A 13,370-nucleotide genomic window follows, 5' to 3' on the forward strand; every position below is an offset into this window, starting at 1 on the left:
AACATGTATTGAATATCCATATTGTAAGAGATTTTGCCTTTTCACATGAATGCAAGCTTTGTGGCTGCCGAAGAGCCCTCGAGCAGAGATGCTCAGAGGTTTTTGACTCTTGGGGATCCAGCTGGGAGGTGGAGAAGAGGGGTGGGGTCAAGAAATTCAGTGTGTTTTCGGGGCGGGGAGGGCAGGGGAGGAAGTCTGGAACGTCACACTGCTGCAGGGATGGAGCAGTGCTGGAGGATGCGGCTGTTCCAGGCTGAAGGCATGGGGTACCAGCATCTCACACCCCCACCCTCCCGTGAAGAGGGGGGTGTTCCTGGGGACACCTTGCCACCCCGAGCCGATTTTTGCACTTCTCAAAGCTATTTAAACACTCGCTGTAGAATTGCGACATCTCAGGAGAAACTGCAGGGGGGGGGGGGGTCAGCTGGGGTGAGTGGCCAGGCAGAGCTGAGCCCCCCCCAGCTTTCCTGGGCTGCCCCCACCCCAGCATCCATTGCTCCTCCACCCACAGCCGATCCCCCCACCTGTGCCCCTGGTTTATCTGCTGGTGGGCAACCCAGGGACTGGTTTTGGCCAGTAGCATCTGTCCCTTGAGGGGCAGCTTTGTGGATATAACAAGTCCCTGGGCAGAGGAGCCCATGCCCATGCGGGAAGAGCCGTGTTTCTCCATGCACCCCATTCCCATTATCCTCACTCCCTCCTCGCCCACTGGTGTGGCCAGGTGAAAGCCCTCGCCCGGAGGGGGACCTGGGCTTCATGTACTGAACTTGAAAGCAATTGATTTTTTTCTAGTTCTCCTATTTAGTGACCTCCTTTAGAAGGGCTATCTTTTTATTGCCATACAAACTTCGGTGTTTCTCTGGAGTCTTCTTTCAGTCTGGGTTGGGTGGTCGGTGGTTTTATTTCTGCCCTTAAAGCTCCAGGTCCGTGCTTTGGGGACAGGGAGTGTCGTGATGTGGGAACCTGTGGTCTGTAAATACTGTGTCTTGGGTTTGTGTAGCTTGTGGCTGAGGCTGGGGAACTGTGGGGGGGGACAGCAGAATGGGGGAGGGCTGCTGCCTGCTCCCCACAGCACAGCCAGGTGCAGAGGGGCTCATTGGCACCCCAGCACCACCTGGTAGCATGTCCTTCCCTGGGTGAGAGGTGTAACCCGCTCTCTTTTTCTGGCTACACACCTCAGCTGGAAAAGATTTAACATTTATTACCAAAAATGTTTGGGTTTTCTTTTTTTTAAGGAGTTACTCAATGAATAAACAACCCTTACCCACCCTTCCTGTTTGTCTGTTCCATCCAAACATGCTCAGGAAGTGCAAGTGGGAGCAGTGCCTGCCAGAGAGAAAAAATGCTGATGGGGGGAGATTTCCTAACGTTCCTGGCAGTGTGCTTGGCTCAAAGCTTTGCTCTGCCTCCAGCCATGGCCAGGACATTTCAAGTGAAACCCTAAAACCACTGGGGAGGGGAGAACAGTGGAGCGAGTTGCCACCCTCCATCAAACAACTCTGAGTGAAACAGGATACCAGCACCCCACTGTAACCCCTCACCTCCAGCTGCCTGCAGCTCCAGGGATGTGCCAGGGCACTGGTGGCTCCAAATCCCCAGGTGAAGGAGTTTCAAGCTGCTCCATCTCCCAGCTCTTCCAGAATTGTGCCCGTTCAGTTATCCATGCCATGACTGCCTGGCAGAGCCAGCCAGGGCAGTGGTCCCTCCAGGGATGGGGACACGACTGGCTGTGCCACAGCAAGGACACCAAAGCAGCAGCCTGGCTGCAGCAGCTCTTCCCTGGAGAGGAAGGCAGTGCTGACTCAGGCTGCTCTCTCTGGCTCAGTGTGAGCACCCATCCCTGCCCCCCGAGCTGTTCCCAAGCTCCATGTCCACACTGGGACAAGCGCAGTGGCACACATGCCTTCCCCCTCCTTCCCAGCCACCACGATAAGGAAGAGGCAGATCTCTCCAGGAAAGCATCACCGAGAAGCTCATCCCAAGTCCTGCTGGGCACTGACAGAGGGCAGGAGAAAGAGTGACCCGGGCAACTGCTGGAGTCCTTCAGCCACTGCCATGGTGGCCACAGTTTGGGACCTGCACCAAGCTGCAGCCCAGCACACAATCCACCTTGGAAGCTGTCAGCCAGGGGTTATTAATGACAGACTCCCTGCCATCCCAGCTCCTAACATAAAGATTATATAGCACATTGGTAGAGCCTGCTCTAGATAGGACTCTAGATACAGCTAAGCCTGCCTGACACATCTGGGCTCCCTTGCAGCACTGCATTCTGCAGCATCTCGCTTACTAGCCCAGCTTCAAGCATCTGCTTTACATGTAGTGCTGGATCAGTAAATGATGGGCTACCTGCTGGAGGGGGTTCTGGTCTCCTTAGGAGATAATGTCAAGAGCAGCAATCAGCAGTAGAGAGCTCCTTCCAAAGGAGATCTCATTAAGTTAACGTCTATTGGAGAGAAGTAAATGATACGACATCTCCTCCTGCAGCCCCAGACGAGCTTTCAGGGATGACAGAACATGGTGGGTAAGGCTTTATTCAGCAAAGTAAGGAACAGATATGCAAATAAGGTAGGGTTGTGTAACCGAGGTACACGCTTCCCAATCCCAAACACCACATGACCAGAATCCAAAACTGTGGCCTAAAACTCTGGGATCACTTAGAGACAAAGCCTGTCCCAGCAAAGATGCTCACTGATTCCCCTTCCTGCTTTACTGTACACATCACGATGGCTTTCCCTCGGAAGGGGGGCCAAGGAAGGGGTGTCACTGACCAGCAGAGCTGGGCCAGGAAAGGCAGAGGGAGATGGGGAACCATCTGGAACCTTCTGGATCATTCACACCTGAGCACTCTTTTGCAATGGGCTACCTCAGTTTATAGTGAGGACGTCGCTCTGAATCTCGTGGCTCAGCTGCGTCTGGAGGTCGCTCAGTTTCTTCTTCAGGCCAGACAGCGCGGAGAGAACGATGGTCTCTGGGCGCAGAGAACCACAGGACTCCACATTGTAATAAAACCTGAAGTTACAAGTCAGGGGGATAAGTCACCCTCTGCTCTGCGAGGAGGTACAAAACCAGAGAGCACCTGCAGAGCAGTTCCAGCCCATCCTGACCCACCGCAGGGACATCTGCTGGGAATCCCAACCATCAGCATCATTCACCTCCCAGCTGGGCAACAGCCCCTCTACAACCGTCATACCAACACTCATGACTCCACAGGCTGCAAGAGGACTTCTGAGATTTTCTCCATTCAGCACTGTGACCTGCGAGCCAGCACAGAGCCCCGTGCCAGGGAGTTAGATTAGCTACAGGCACTTCTGTAGTGCAAATAACCCAGAAAAGGGGGTACCACCAGCAATCAGACCACGAGAGGCCCACATATATGAATAAATATCCTAAGCCATTTTCCCCTGCAGGCCTCACACCTCACTGAGTGCTGCACTGCCCTACTTGATAACACGAACTCAGGAGAGAGTATCTCCCAGAGGGGAAAACCTGCGAGGCCTGGGCATATCACCAGTTAACTCCTACTTCTGCCCTGCGCTTCAGGGAACACCAGCTTCCTGGGCTGGCAAACTTCAGTGCAAAGTAGATACTCTTGTATTAACGAAAGCCGATGAGATGCACCCAGCTGGTCCCCCCATTTTCCAGCTGTGGCAGTGCATTCAGCTTCCTACCTCTCTGGCTTCCCGTTGGGGTCATAGGGAGCCTGAGCATCCTCCTCGTCAATCTCCGAGTACTCACTCTTGGGCCTGGAATCAAAGAGCAGGAAAGGTTAGCATGGAGCCCACGCTCTAGCCTGGCCCCACGGTGCCCAGGCACTCTGAGGCACTGTTTGGCCCCAGACAACAACCACTGGGGCTCATGTCCAGCAGGCAACGGAGCAGTCGTCAAACGTCAAGTCATAAAAAAAAAAAGCTTAGTCCCACATTGCCTTTCTGGATCCTCAATACCACACAGTCACCCAGCAGTGCTGGAGGAAGGGGATCAGCCCCGCTCTGCCCTGCAAGGTACTGTGCGGGGTACTGTGGCTCCATCCACCTACACTGGCACAATCTGGCAGGTGCTTACAGTGAAGGGATGCTGATGCCTGAAGAGACTGTGTTTATAGAGCCTGGATGCTGTTTATGGAGCAATGGACCTTGTGTTATCTTTTCTTTCTACTTTTCACTGGGCCAGGAAAACACCAGAGCACTCCAGCACTCAGTCTGTGCAGCACAGTTGAGATGGGAAGGCCTGGTTGGATTGTGCCCAGCAGGAAACAATCTCCTGCACTTCAGACACCAGCTGCATCAGTGAGCCCCATCCTGATGTCCTGCACCTTGACTCCTCTACACACATCACTACCAAAATCACTGCAATACCCATGCATCAGCTAGGCCAAGACATCTTTCTACCCATTGCAACCCTTGGCATATAGAGCATCATACCAGAGAGACTGTTTGGAAGCACTTAATCCACATAAGAAAACCCAAAGCTTTGAGCTGTCTGAGAAGCCAGCACAGAAAATCCCATGCCCACCAAGGTCTCCTGCTGGCCTTCCTCTGCCCCAGCAATGTCAAGAAAGGCTGATCCTAGCACACTCTCGTCAGCTGCCTTAAATAAAACTGCATTTCCCAAACAAATCCTCTGTCTGTGACAAACCACTGAAAGAGATAAAGCATTAATGGAGCTGGGTCATAGAATCATAGAATCGTTTAGGTTGGAAAAGACCTTTAAGATCACCCAGTCCAACCATTAACCTACACTACCAAGTCCACACTAAACCAATCAAGGGTAGACTAGACTAAACCATGTCCCAAAGTGCCACATCTACCCGTTTTTTGAACACTTCCAGGGATGGTGACTCCACCACCTCTCTGGGCAGCCTGTTCCAATTCTTGACCACCCTTTCCGTAAAGAAATTTTTCCTAATTTCCAACCTAAACCTCCCCTGGCGCAGCTTAAGCCCATTTCCTCTCGTCCTATCGCTAACTACATGGGAGAAGAGACCAACACCCAGCTCACTACAACCTCCTTTCAGGTAGTTGTAGAGAGCGATAAGGTCTCCCCTCAGCCTCCTCTTCTCTAGGCTAAACAATCCCAGTTCCCTCAGCCACTCCTCATAAGGCCTGTGCTCCAGACCCTTCACCAGCTTTGTTGCCCTTTTCTGAACACGCTCCAGCACCTCAATGTCCTTCTTGTATTGAGGGGCCCAAAACTGGACACAGTATTCCAGGTGCGGCCTCACCAGCGTCGAGTACAGGGGAACAATCACCTCCCTGCTCCTGCTGGCCACACTATTCCTGATACAAGCCAGGATGCTGTTGGCCGCCTTGGCCGCCTGGGCACACTGCTGGCTCATGTTCAGCCGGCTGTCTACCAACACCCCCAAGTCCTTTTCCGCCAGGCAGCTTTCTAGCCACTCTTCCCCAAGCCTGTAATGTTGCATGGGGTTGTTGTGACCCAAGTGCAGGACCCAGCACTTGGCCTTCTTAAACCTCATACAGTTGGCCTCGGCCCATCAGTCCAGCCTGTCCAGGTCCCTCTGCAGGGCCATCCTACCCTCCAGCAGATCGACACTCCCACCCAGTTTGGTGTCGTCTGCAAAATTACTGAGGGTGCATTCAATCCCCTCATGTTACATGGGTCTTCATGTTACTTGCAAAATCACCCATGACCAAAAACAGGGCAGAGGTTTCCACCACCATGACAGTTGGTCTGAGTCCAGCTGCATGCCAGTGCCCTGCCAACAGCCTCAAAAGAGCAACTAGCATGTAAAACCAAGCCAAAAATAATAGCTAGCCTTGGATAGCAAAGGCCTTTGTCTCTGTATTGTCTTCACGGGGAATCAAATGAACTTGGAAAGTTCTCTGTATCATCAGGGAACAGGCAGCTCCAATGGCAATCTTTCTTTAGGATTCTTCCAACTTTTACAGATACTTTGTTAAGAACTTCTCAAAAACTGTTTCCAGTTACCCAGCTTGTTGTATAACACACCAGGTTCCTGAAGACGCAGCCGACTGCCACCAAACAAAAGAATCCACATTAGCAGGTGCCTTGGGCCACCCAGCCAGGGGAGCACCTCATTGCTGAGGTACACATGCTCAGCCACACACCTGGGGCTGTTCTCCCCAACGCCAACATCTCCAAAAGCCCAGACTCCTCTAAATTCACACTGTGACATTCCCTGTCCAAAAAGAAGGCAAACCCAATGATAGGTCAACCTGCCTGGCATATCTCTGTCCAACTTAAAACAGTATTCCAAGTCTGTCACTTCATCAGTGTCCAAGACTTCCTATCTAGCGTTAGAGAAATTAAACCAGAGAACTTTTACAGTACCAAAATGAAGCCTAAAACGATTTCAAATCCTGACTTAAATCATAGAATCATAGAATGCTTTGGGTTGGAAGGGACCTTTAGAGGTCATCTAGCCCAACCCCCCTGCAGTGAGCAGGGACCGCTTTAACTAGATCAGGTTGCTCAGAGCCCCATCCAACCTGACCTTGAATGTTGCCAGGGATGGGGCCTCTACCACCTCTCTGGGCAACCTGTTCCAGTGCTTGACCACCCTCATTGTAAAAAACTTCTTTCTAATGTCTAGTCTAAATCTATTCTTCTTTAGTTTAAATCCGTTATTCCTTGTCCTGTCACAACAGGCCTTATTAAAAAGATTCTCCCCATCTTTCCTGTAGGCCCCCTTTAAGTATTGGAAGGTCGCAATAAGGTCTCCTCGCAGCCTTCTCTTCTCTAGGCTGAACAATCCCAACTCTTTCAGCCTGGCTTCATAGGAGAGGTGTTCCAGCCCTTGGATCATTTTGGTGGCCCTCCTCTGGACCTGCTGCAGCAGGTCCATGTCCTTCTTGTGCTGAGGGCCCCAGAGCTTGACGCAGTACTCCAGGGGAGGTCTCACCAGAGCAGAGTAGAGCAGCAGAATCACCTCCCTCAACCTGCTGGCCACGCTTCTTTTGAGGCAGCCCAGGATACGGTTGGCTTTCTGGGCTGCAAGCGCACATTGCCGGCTCACGTCCAGCTTTTCATCCACCAGTACCCCCAAGTCCTTCTCCACAGGGCTGCTCTCAATCTCTTCATCCCCCAACCTGTGTTGATATTGGGGGTTGCCCCGTCCCAGGTGCAGGACCTTGTACTTGGCCTTGTTGAACCTCATGAGGTTCACACAGGCCCACCTCTCCAGCTCGTCCAGGTCCCTCTGGATGACATCTCGTCCTCCTGGCGTGTCAATGGCACCACTCAGCTTGGTGTCGTCTGCAAACTTGCTGAGGGTGCACTCGATCCCACTGTCTATGTCACTGATGAAGATGTTAAATAGCACCGGTCCCAGTACGGACCCCTGAGGGACCCCACTTGTCACTGGTCTCCATCTGGACATCGAGCCATTGACCACGACCCTCTGGATGCGACCATCCAGCCAATTCCTTATCCACCGAACAGTCCACCCATCAAACCCATATCTTCCCAACTGAGAGAGAAGGCTGTTGTGGGGGACTGTGTCGAACGCTTTACAGAAATCCAAGTAGATGACATCCATTGCTTTTCCCTTGTCCACTGATGCAGTTACTCCTTCATAGAAAGCCACTAGGTTGGTCAGGCAGCATCACAGAAACATTCTTGCTTCTCAAGCATCCAAGCTCTCACTCAGACAATGAACTAAACTTTGGGGCAATTTACCTGCCACAAATCAATTGGACACTTCAAAACTATCCAGTTCCACCCCCAAAACTGCTGATGACAAAGGACAGGCTGGCACATCAACTCTTGTAACATGCTGCTGACCACAAAACTGCCAAGCAGCATCTTCCTCGGCTCTGCACCACTTCACCACAACCGACCTCTCACGGACTTTCCCCTCCCTGACAGCCTGGTCTGTAGCTGGCAGTTCCCAAAGACCAGCTTCAGTCCACATGTACAGATCATCAACGCTAAGGAAAATGCCCATTTCCAGATTTCGGGCGCTACCAGCCAGCCTGGTTCCTACTGCAGATCCCACAGCACCACCCTGATGAAGAGCTGAAAGAGCTGAACACTTGGCATGTCTCATTCTCACCAAGACTGACTGAACCAGACCCACGAATGTGCCCTACAGACCCCATCAAAGCCAAGCAGGGTTCACTCCTTCCATCCGTAAAACAGGGCTGGGATGGCTGCAGGCAGATCCCAACCCATTTCATCCATGTTACAGATTCACCTGCAACTCCACCCTCAGCGACAAAAGGCTCCTCAAGTCTCCTCAGTGCAAACCTAGCTGCACAGGATCTCAGTGACAGCTCCTGAGTAGAAAGCCCCTGGCAGTCCAGCTGAGGTGTGAGATCTAGGCTAACTGCACCTCCAGGAAGCTCATTTACTCATAGCTAACTTTGCAAGGGACAGTGTTAACGCCACACTCTGAAATGGGTCTGAGCACCCAGGCTCAAAGCGGACAGTGTGGAGGTACAACAGCATACTACATGCCTGCTACTGATTGCAGCCATTTGCAGAGTCAAATTAGGCAGCACAGGGCCTGGCGGCAACAGGAGGAAAACCCGCTGAGCCCCTTCTGCCACTCAGCCTCCTCTCCAGCTGCAGCTCTGCTCAGGCTTTTGCTCCCACTTGCTCAGCCCTGGCTTCTGTGGTCCCTGCACCAAATCCTGCTCCTGTACCAAGGTATTCCCAAACTTGAGCACAGCTCTGGCTGCTGCCCTGCTGTTACAGCAGCATATCCACCACTCTCTCTAGCCCCTGTTCTCAGCCTGCATTGGCTAAAGCACCTGGTTCCTCGCTCTGCCACTGGCTCTAGCATGCTTGATGACAGGATGTCTGCTAGATGGTCACTGGGATGCAGAGCCAGGAGCGGCTCAGGTATCTAACTCATGGAAAAGTGCTGCTAGGTAAAGTCCTCACCCTGACCAAGCAGGGCAGCAGCTTTCCAACAGCAAAATCATGTCACTTTTAGATGAGATACAGCATGCTACTAGAGCAGTATGATATGTCAGAGCAGAGGAAAGGGCCAGCAAGGAAAACTCCGCTGCCAGAGCTCATGCTCCAGGAGTGAGGAGATGTATAGGTGAAATCAGAACCACACACTGGGCTGCCTCAAACAAACAGGGCTGCAAAATCACCCTTGCAACCTAACCTTCCACTCTTTGCTCTCATATCAACTTCTTCCACCTCGCGTGGATCTATTCCTTCCTCAGACCTTACCCTGATCTACACACCACTCATATAGGGAAAAAAGAACAGGAACGAGTTGTGGGAAAAAACATGAAAGCAAGCGAGGTAAAACAGCAGTGACAGTATGTGAGGAGAGGACAAGAGATGGCCATAAACCAGTCCACCTTGCATGCAGCTGCAACGAAGTGACTGGCTTTGGTACCCTAACACAGGAGCAGAGTCTGTGCAAGGGGAAGGAACAAACAGGCTCACAATCACTTACTGACCCAAATTATCCCCAAGGCTGATGTAGGTGCCTGCTGGAAAATCTTTTTCAGTCCCTCCAGACAGGCATTAGGACATACCACTCCTCCGGTTTGGGGTACACAGTGTGCCTCAGCGCATTGTCTGGGTCGTACTCGAAGGCTACGCCTGCCGTGGGATTCCACTTGGCGTGCTCCTTGCCAAAGCCTTTCTTGGCATAGGCTCGCAGTCTCAGCTCCTGGCCCTTCCGCAGCTTCACAATGAGGATGTCTGAGGAAAAGCACATGCCTGTTTGAGAAGGCTGCAGAGGAGAAATGAGTGTGCAGTTCACACTAGGGCAAAGGCATGAATTTTTAGTGCCCAGGAAGATGTCACCAGAAGCCAGGGCTCACCTGGATTCTTAGAGGGGCTCATCTGTGTCCCCAGAGAAGCTGGAAAACATCTTGCTAAGTAAAAAGGAGTTGCACGTATGCCCAGAGGCACAGCTCAGACCCCAGGCAACAGCACTTTGCATCACAGAATCATAGAATCGTTTAGGTTGGAAAAGACCTTTAAGATCACCCAGTCCAACCATTAACCTAACATTACCAAGTCCACCACTAAACCAGTTAAGGGTAGAGTAATAATTAATTTCATGTTTCCTGGCTTGGTGGCTGGATTATTTTTTAATGAAAGTAAAAACTAGGAATCATTAAGGTTGGAAAGGATCTCTAAGATCATCAGTCCAACCATCAACCCAACACCACCATGCCCACTAAACCATGTCCCAGAGTGCCACATCTACCCGTTTTTTGAACACTTCCAGGGATGGTGACTCCACCACCTCTCTGGGCAACCTGTTCCAATGCTTGACCACTCTTTCCGTGAAGAAATTTTTTCTAATATCCAATCTAAACCTCCCCTAGTAATAAGTTTTTAAAAGAAAAAAATTGTTTATCCATTCCATTTTTGTATAAACCCCAGGGGAGCAGCTGAGCCCCTCGACCACCATACCAAGGGCTGCCACCCGACAAGGTACAACTTTGTGCCAAACTTTCAATCTAAAGCCCATACCAATGTTTCCTCCTCTTTACAGTCAATTCTCTATGCTCTTCCTTTGAACTATTCCTTAAAAAAAAATTCCACATATCCCCAAGATTTCTTCTGTCCCAGGTACAGTACAACGATGGAAGGGAGGGGGCTGCTTTGTTTTTTTCCCCTCTACACCATTTGTTATTGTCCCTTCTTTCCAATCAGAGAGTTGTGGGGGCAGGGGATGAAACCTCCCCTGGCAATGGTGACTTTGATCAGGGAATCCAACTCTTCATTGCTGTGGATTGCCAGCTGCAAGTGTCGAGGATCTTTGCTGTCTCTAAGTTTTCACAAGGAGAGAGAGGCACCCTCTGACACAGGACTTTAGTTCTGGGGATAACCTTTAAGTGGGCATTAAGACAAAATACTAACCCCACTGATGCAGTGATGCCGGTGTCTCTCAACTGTCAGATTTACAGCTGCCTTACAGTTACACAGCTAGTAAAGGAAAAATGAGTTCAAAAAGCCTGAAAGAAAAATTCACTTCCTCCTCCAGTTCTTATTCCCAGTGAACCACTGCTTACCGTCCTGCTCCACATAGTCATTGGGGTCATTGTCTCTGCTCCGAGATGTTACCTGCAAAAGAACAAAAGCAAGCGAACTAATGGCAAGATCAACACATCAAATAGCAGTTGCCTACAAAAATTAGAGACTGCAGACAGCCACTCTAGAGTGACTTACAGCAACAAATCCAGCCCACCCTATTTAATGGAAATCGGGACAAATCAGGCAGCTGCAACTAGGTATGCGATACATCACTCCACCAGCCTGCTCACCTCCCAAGCTGCTCTCCCCCACAGGACAGTGCTCCAGCCCAGCCCAGCACCACTGTGTGGTTCTGTGACACAGTCCAAAGCCACTCCCACAACTGCTGGCAGGTGACACACAGCACTCGCAGCACCTCAGCCGAAGCAAGCAAGAAAACAGCGGACTACAGCTAGGCTTTAACCAGGCAGATACTGTCACCAGTCACCAGAAGCATCCCCCAGGTTGTGGTGACATCTGGATGCGGCCTCAACAGCATTTTAAAACATTCTCCATTAAGTCCCTTTGCACCTGTTCTGCTCTGGCTCTGCCAACCCTCCCCAAGGCGACTGGGCAAGAACCATTTGGCAGCAGTGCCCTGGCCTGGGCTCCTCACACCTTGCCATGCTGAGAGCCAAGAATCAGAAAACCAGAGGCCTCTGGGTTGCTGCCAAGCATTTGAAGAGGCTGACCTTGCCCGAGCCCCAGCAGCAAGTGGGCAGGAGAAGGCAGTGACACGGCAGCAGGACACAAGCACACATGCTCCAAGTGTTTGAGGCAAGATGGAGGGGCTACACTAAAGCCTCCCAAGGGTTTGAGATGAGGGATGCTGGATGAGGCTTTAACAAGGCCATACTGCTTTGACACGCTGTCAGACAGCAAATGAAGGACAACAAGGCGAAGAAGAGGAAGGCACTGGCACTCACTGTTGTTTCTGCAGATATGCCTGCTTTGCTCTCCCACTACATTTTAAGTGGGGCTTTAGGCAACGTGAAATGTGCTCAACAGCCTCGTTTTGTCCACGTCCCGTGCGTTCACCACCCCCGCCTCAACAGTAACATGGAGAGGGGACTTGCTGACAAGCAGAGGGATCGCACTGACCGGTATGACCCGGGGGTTGTTTGAGATGAGATCGCGGGATGTGACGTGACGAGTCTGGTCTTCATTGCACCGGACGTCAAGGGTGAACTCCACAGAACACTCTGGACAGAACTCATCACACGTGCAGTCCTGGGACAGACACGGGTCAGGACCTTTACGCCAAACCTCTCCCAGCAAGAAATCAGTAGCACTTCCCATCAGACCAGACACCCACCACCATCAAAATAAGCACCCACGATATTTTGCTTGACTCACTCTGGAATATTGCATCTTATCCACAATGTCGTCACTGGTGAGTGGGATGAGACCTGTGGGAAGAAGGAAATTGGGAGAATGTCTGAGTGAGACCACAGGAGCACAGACCCTCCTGCCAGACAGGCAGAGGGACAGTAGCCTCCTGACAAAGGTGCTTCAGCATCTCCAGACTGATTTCACCCACGACCTCTGCCTTGCTGCATGTCTTTGTCTTCCTCCCTACGGCCGGCACTCACCCAGCCTGTGTGCAATGAATTCATCATGGAGCACAGAGGAGTTGGCGTCTATCTGGACCCAGTCGATGGCTGCAGAGAGGAAAAAGTGAAAAGCTGAGAAATGTTTCTGCGGGGAAAAGCTGAGCAGTTTGCAAGGACACAGAAAATGTTACGGAGACTACAGTGAAGCTGAGACAGCATCTGGTAACACACAGTACTGGCTAAACACGGGTAAGGTGAGCTGAGGCAGCTTGGGGATGGAGGGGAAAATGGAGGGGAAGTGATGAGAGTAACAGGGAAAGCAGCCCAAGGGACCATGACCACAGGTAAGTGAAAGAGGTACCTATGATGGGGACTTCTGCGATGAACACTCTTCGAATGGAATTTGCCACCCTGAGGGAGAAAAACACCAATGTTTAGGCATAAGGGATAACGGAGCTTCGTGACGCACCAACCTTCCCCTACAGATGCATGAGGGGTCACTGGCCAGGGCTGAGGCCCGGGCTTTGCCTCTGAGGCCCTGACCAGGCCCGCACCAGGGGTGTGCGCTGGCAGAAGGCCGCGACCCGAGGGGGGCGATCCCGCGGCCCGTCCCGCTTCCCCCGGCGGGCTGTACCCCCGGCACCCGCAGGGAGGCAGGGCCTGCGGGGGCCGTCCCCGAGCTGCGCCACCGGGGCCGACCGCGGCCTGGTTCGTCCCCGGGCCCGCCGTCCCGCCCCGCGGCGGTGCTCACGCCAGATCCGTGTTCTCGATGATGAACTTGACGTTCTCGTCCGTCAGCTCGGTGATGCGCACCGTCGGCTGGTTGGCGTACGGCATGGC

The 13,370-nt window shown here is 52.0% G+C and overlaps 1 protein-coding gene across 1 annotated transcript; it reads right to left on the reverse strand.

The window, feature by feature from the left end:
* Nucleotides 1-1,181: 1,181 nt before the first annotated feature.
* On the reverse strand, nt 1,182-13,370 carry POLR2C (RNA polymerase II subunit C). The gene is made up of 10 exons (XM_075715294.1): nt 13,282-13,370; nt 12,892-12,941; nt 12,570-12,638; nt 12,334-12,386; nt 12,079-12,207; nt 10,977-11,028; nt 9,483-9,651; nt 3,669-3,743; nt 2,864-3,009; nt 1,182-1,326 (listed from the first exon to the last, which is right to left on the reverse strand). Exons 1-9 carry the CDS (start codon nt 13,365-13,367, stop codon nt 2,865-2,867), a joined length of 828 nt encoding a protein of 275 aa, XP_075571409.1. The 5' UTR covers nt 13,368-13,370; the 3' UTR covers nt 1,182-1,326; nt 2,864.

The sequence above is a fragment of the Pelecanus crispus genome, chromosome 8, assembly GCF_030463565.1.
Source record: "Pelecanus crispus isolate bPelCri1 chromosome 8, bPelCri1.pri, whole genome shotgun sequence".
NCBI lineage: Eukaryota > Metazoa > Chordata > Aves > Pelecaniformes > Pelecanidae > Pelecanus > Pelecanus crispus.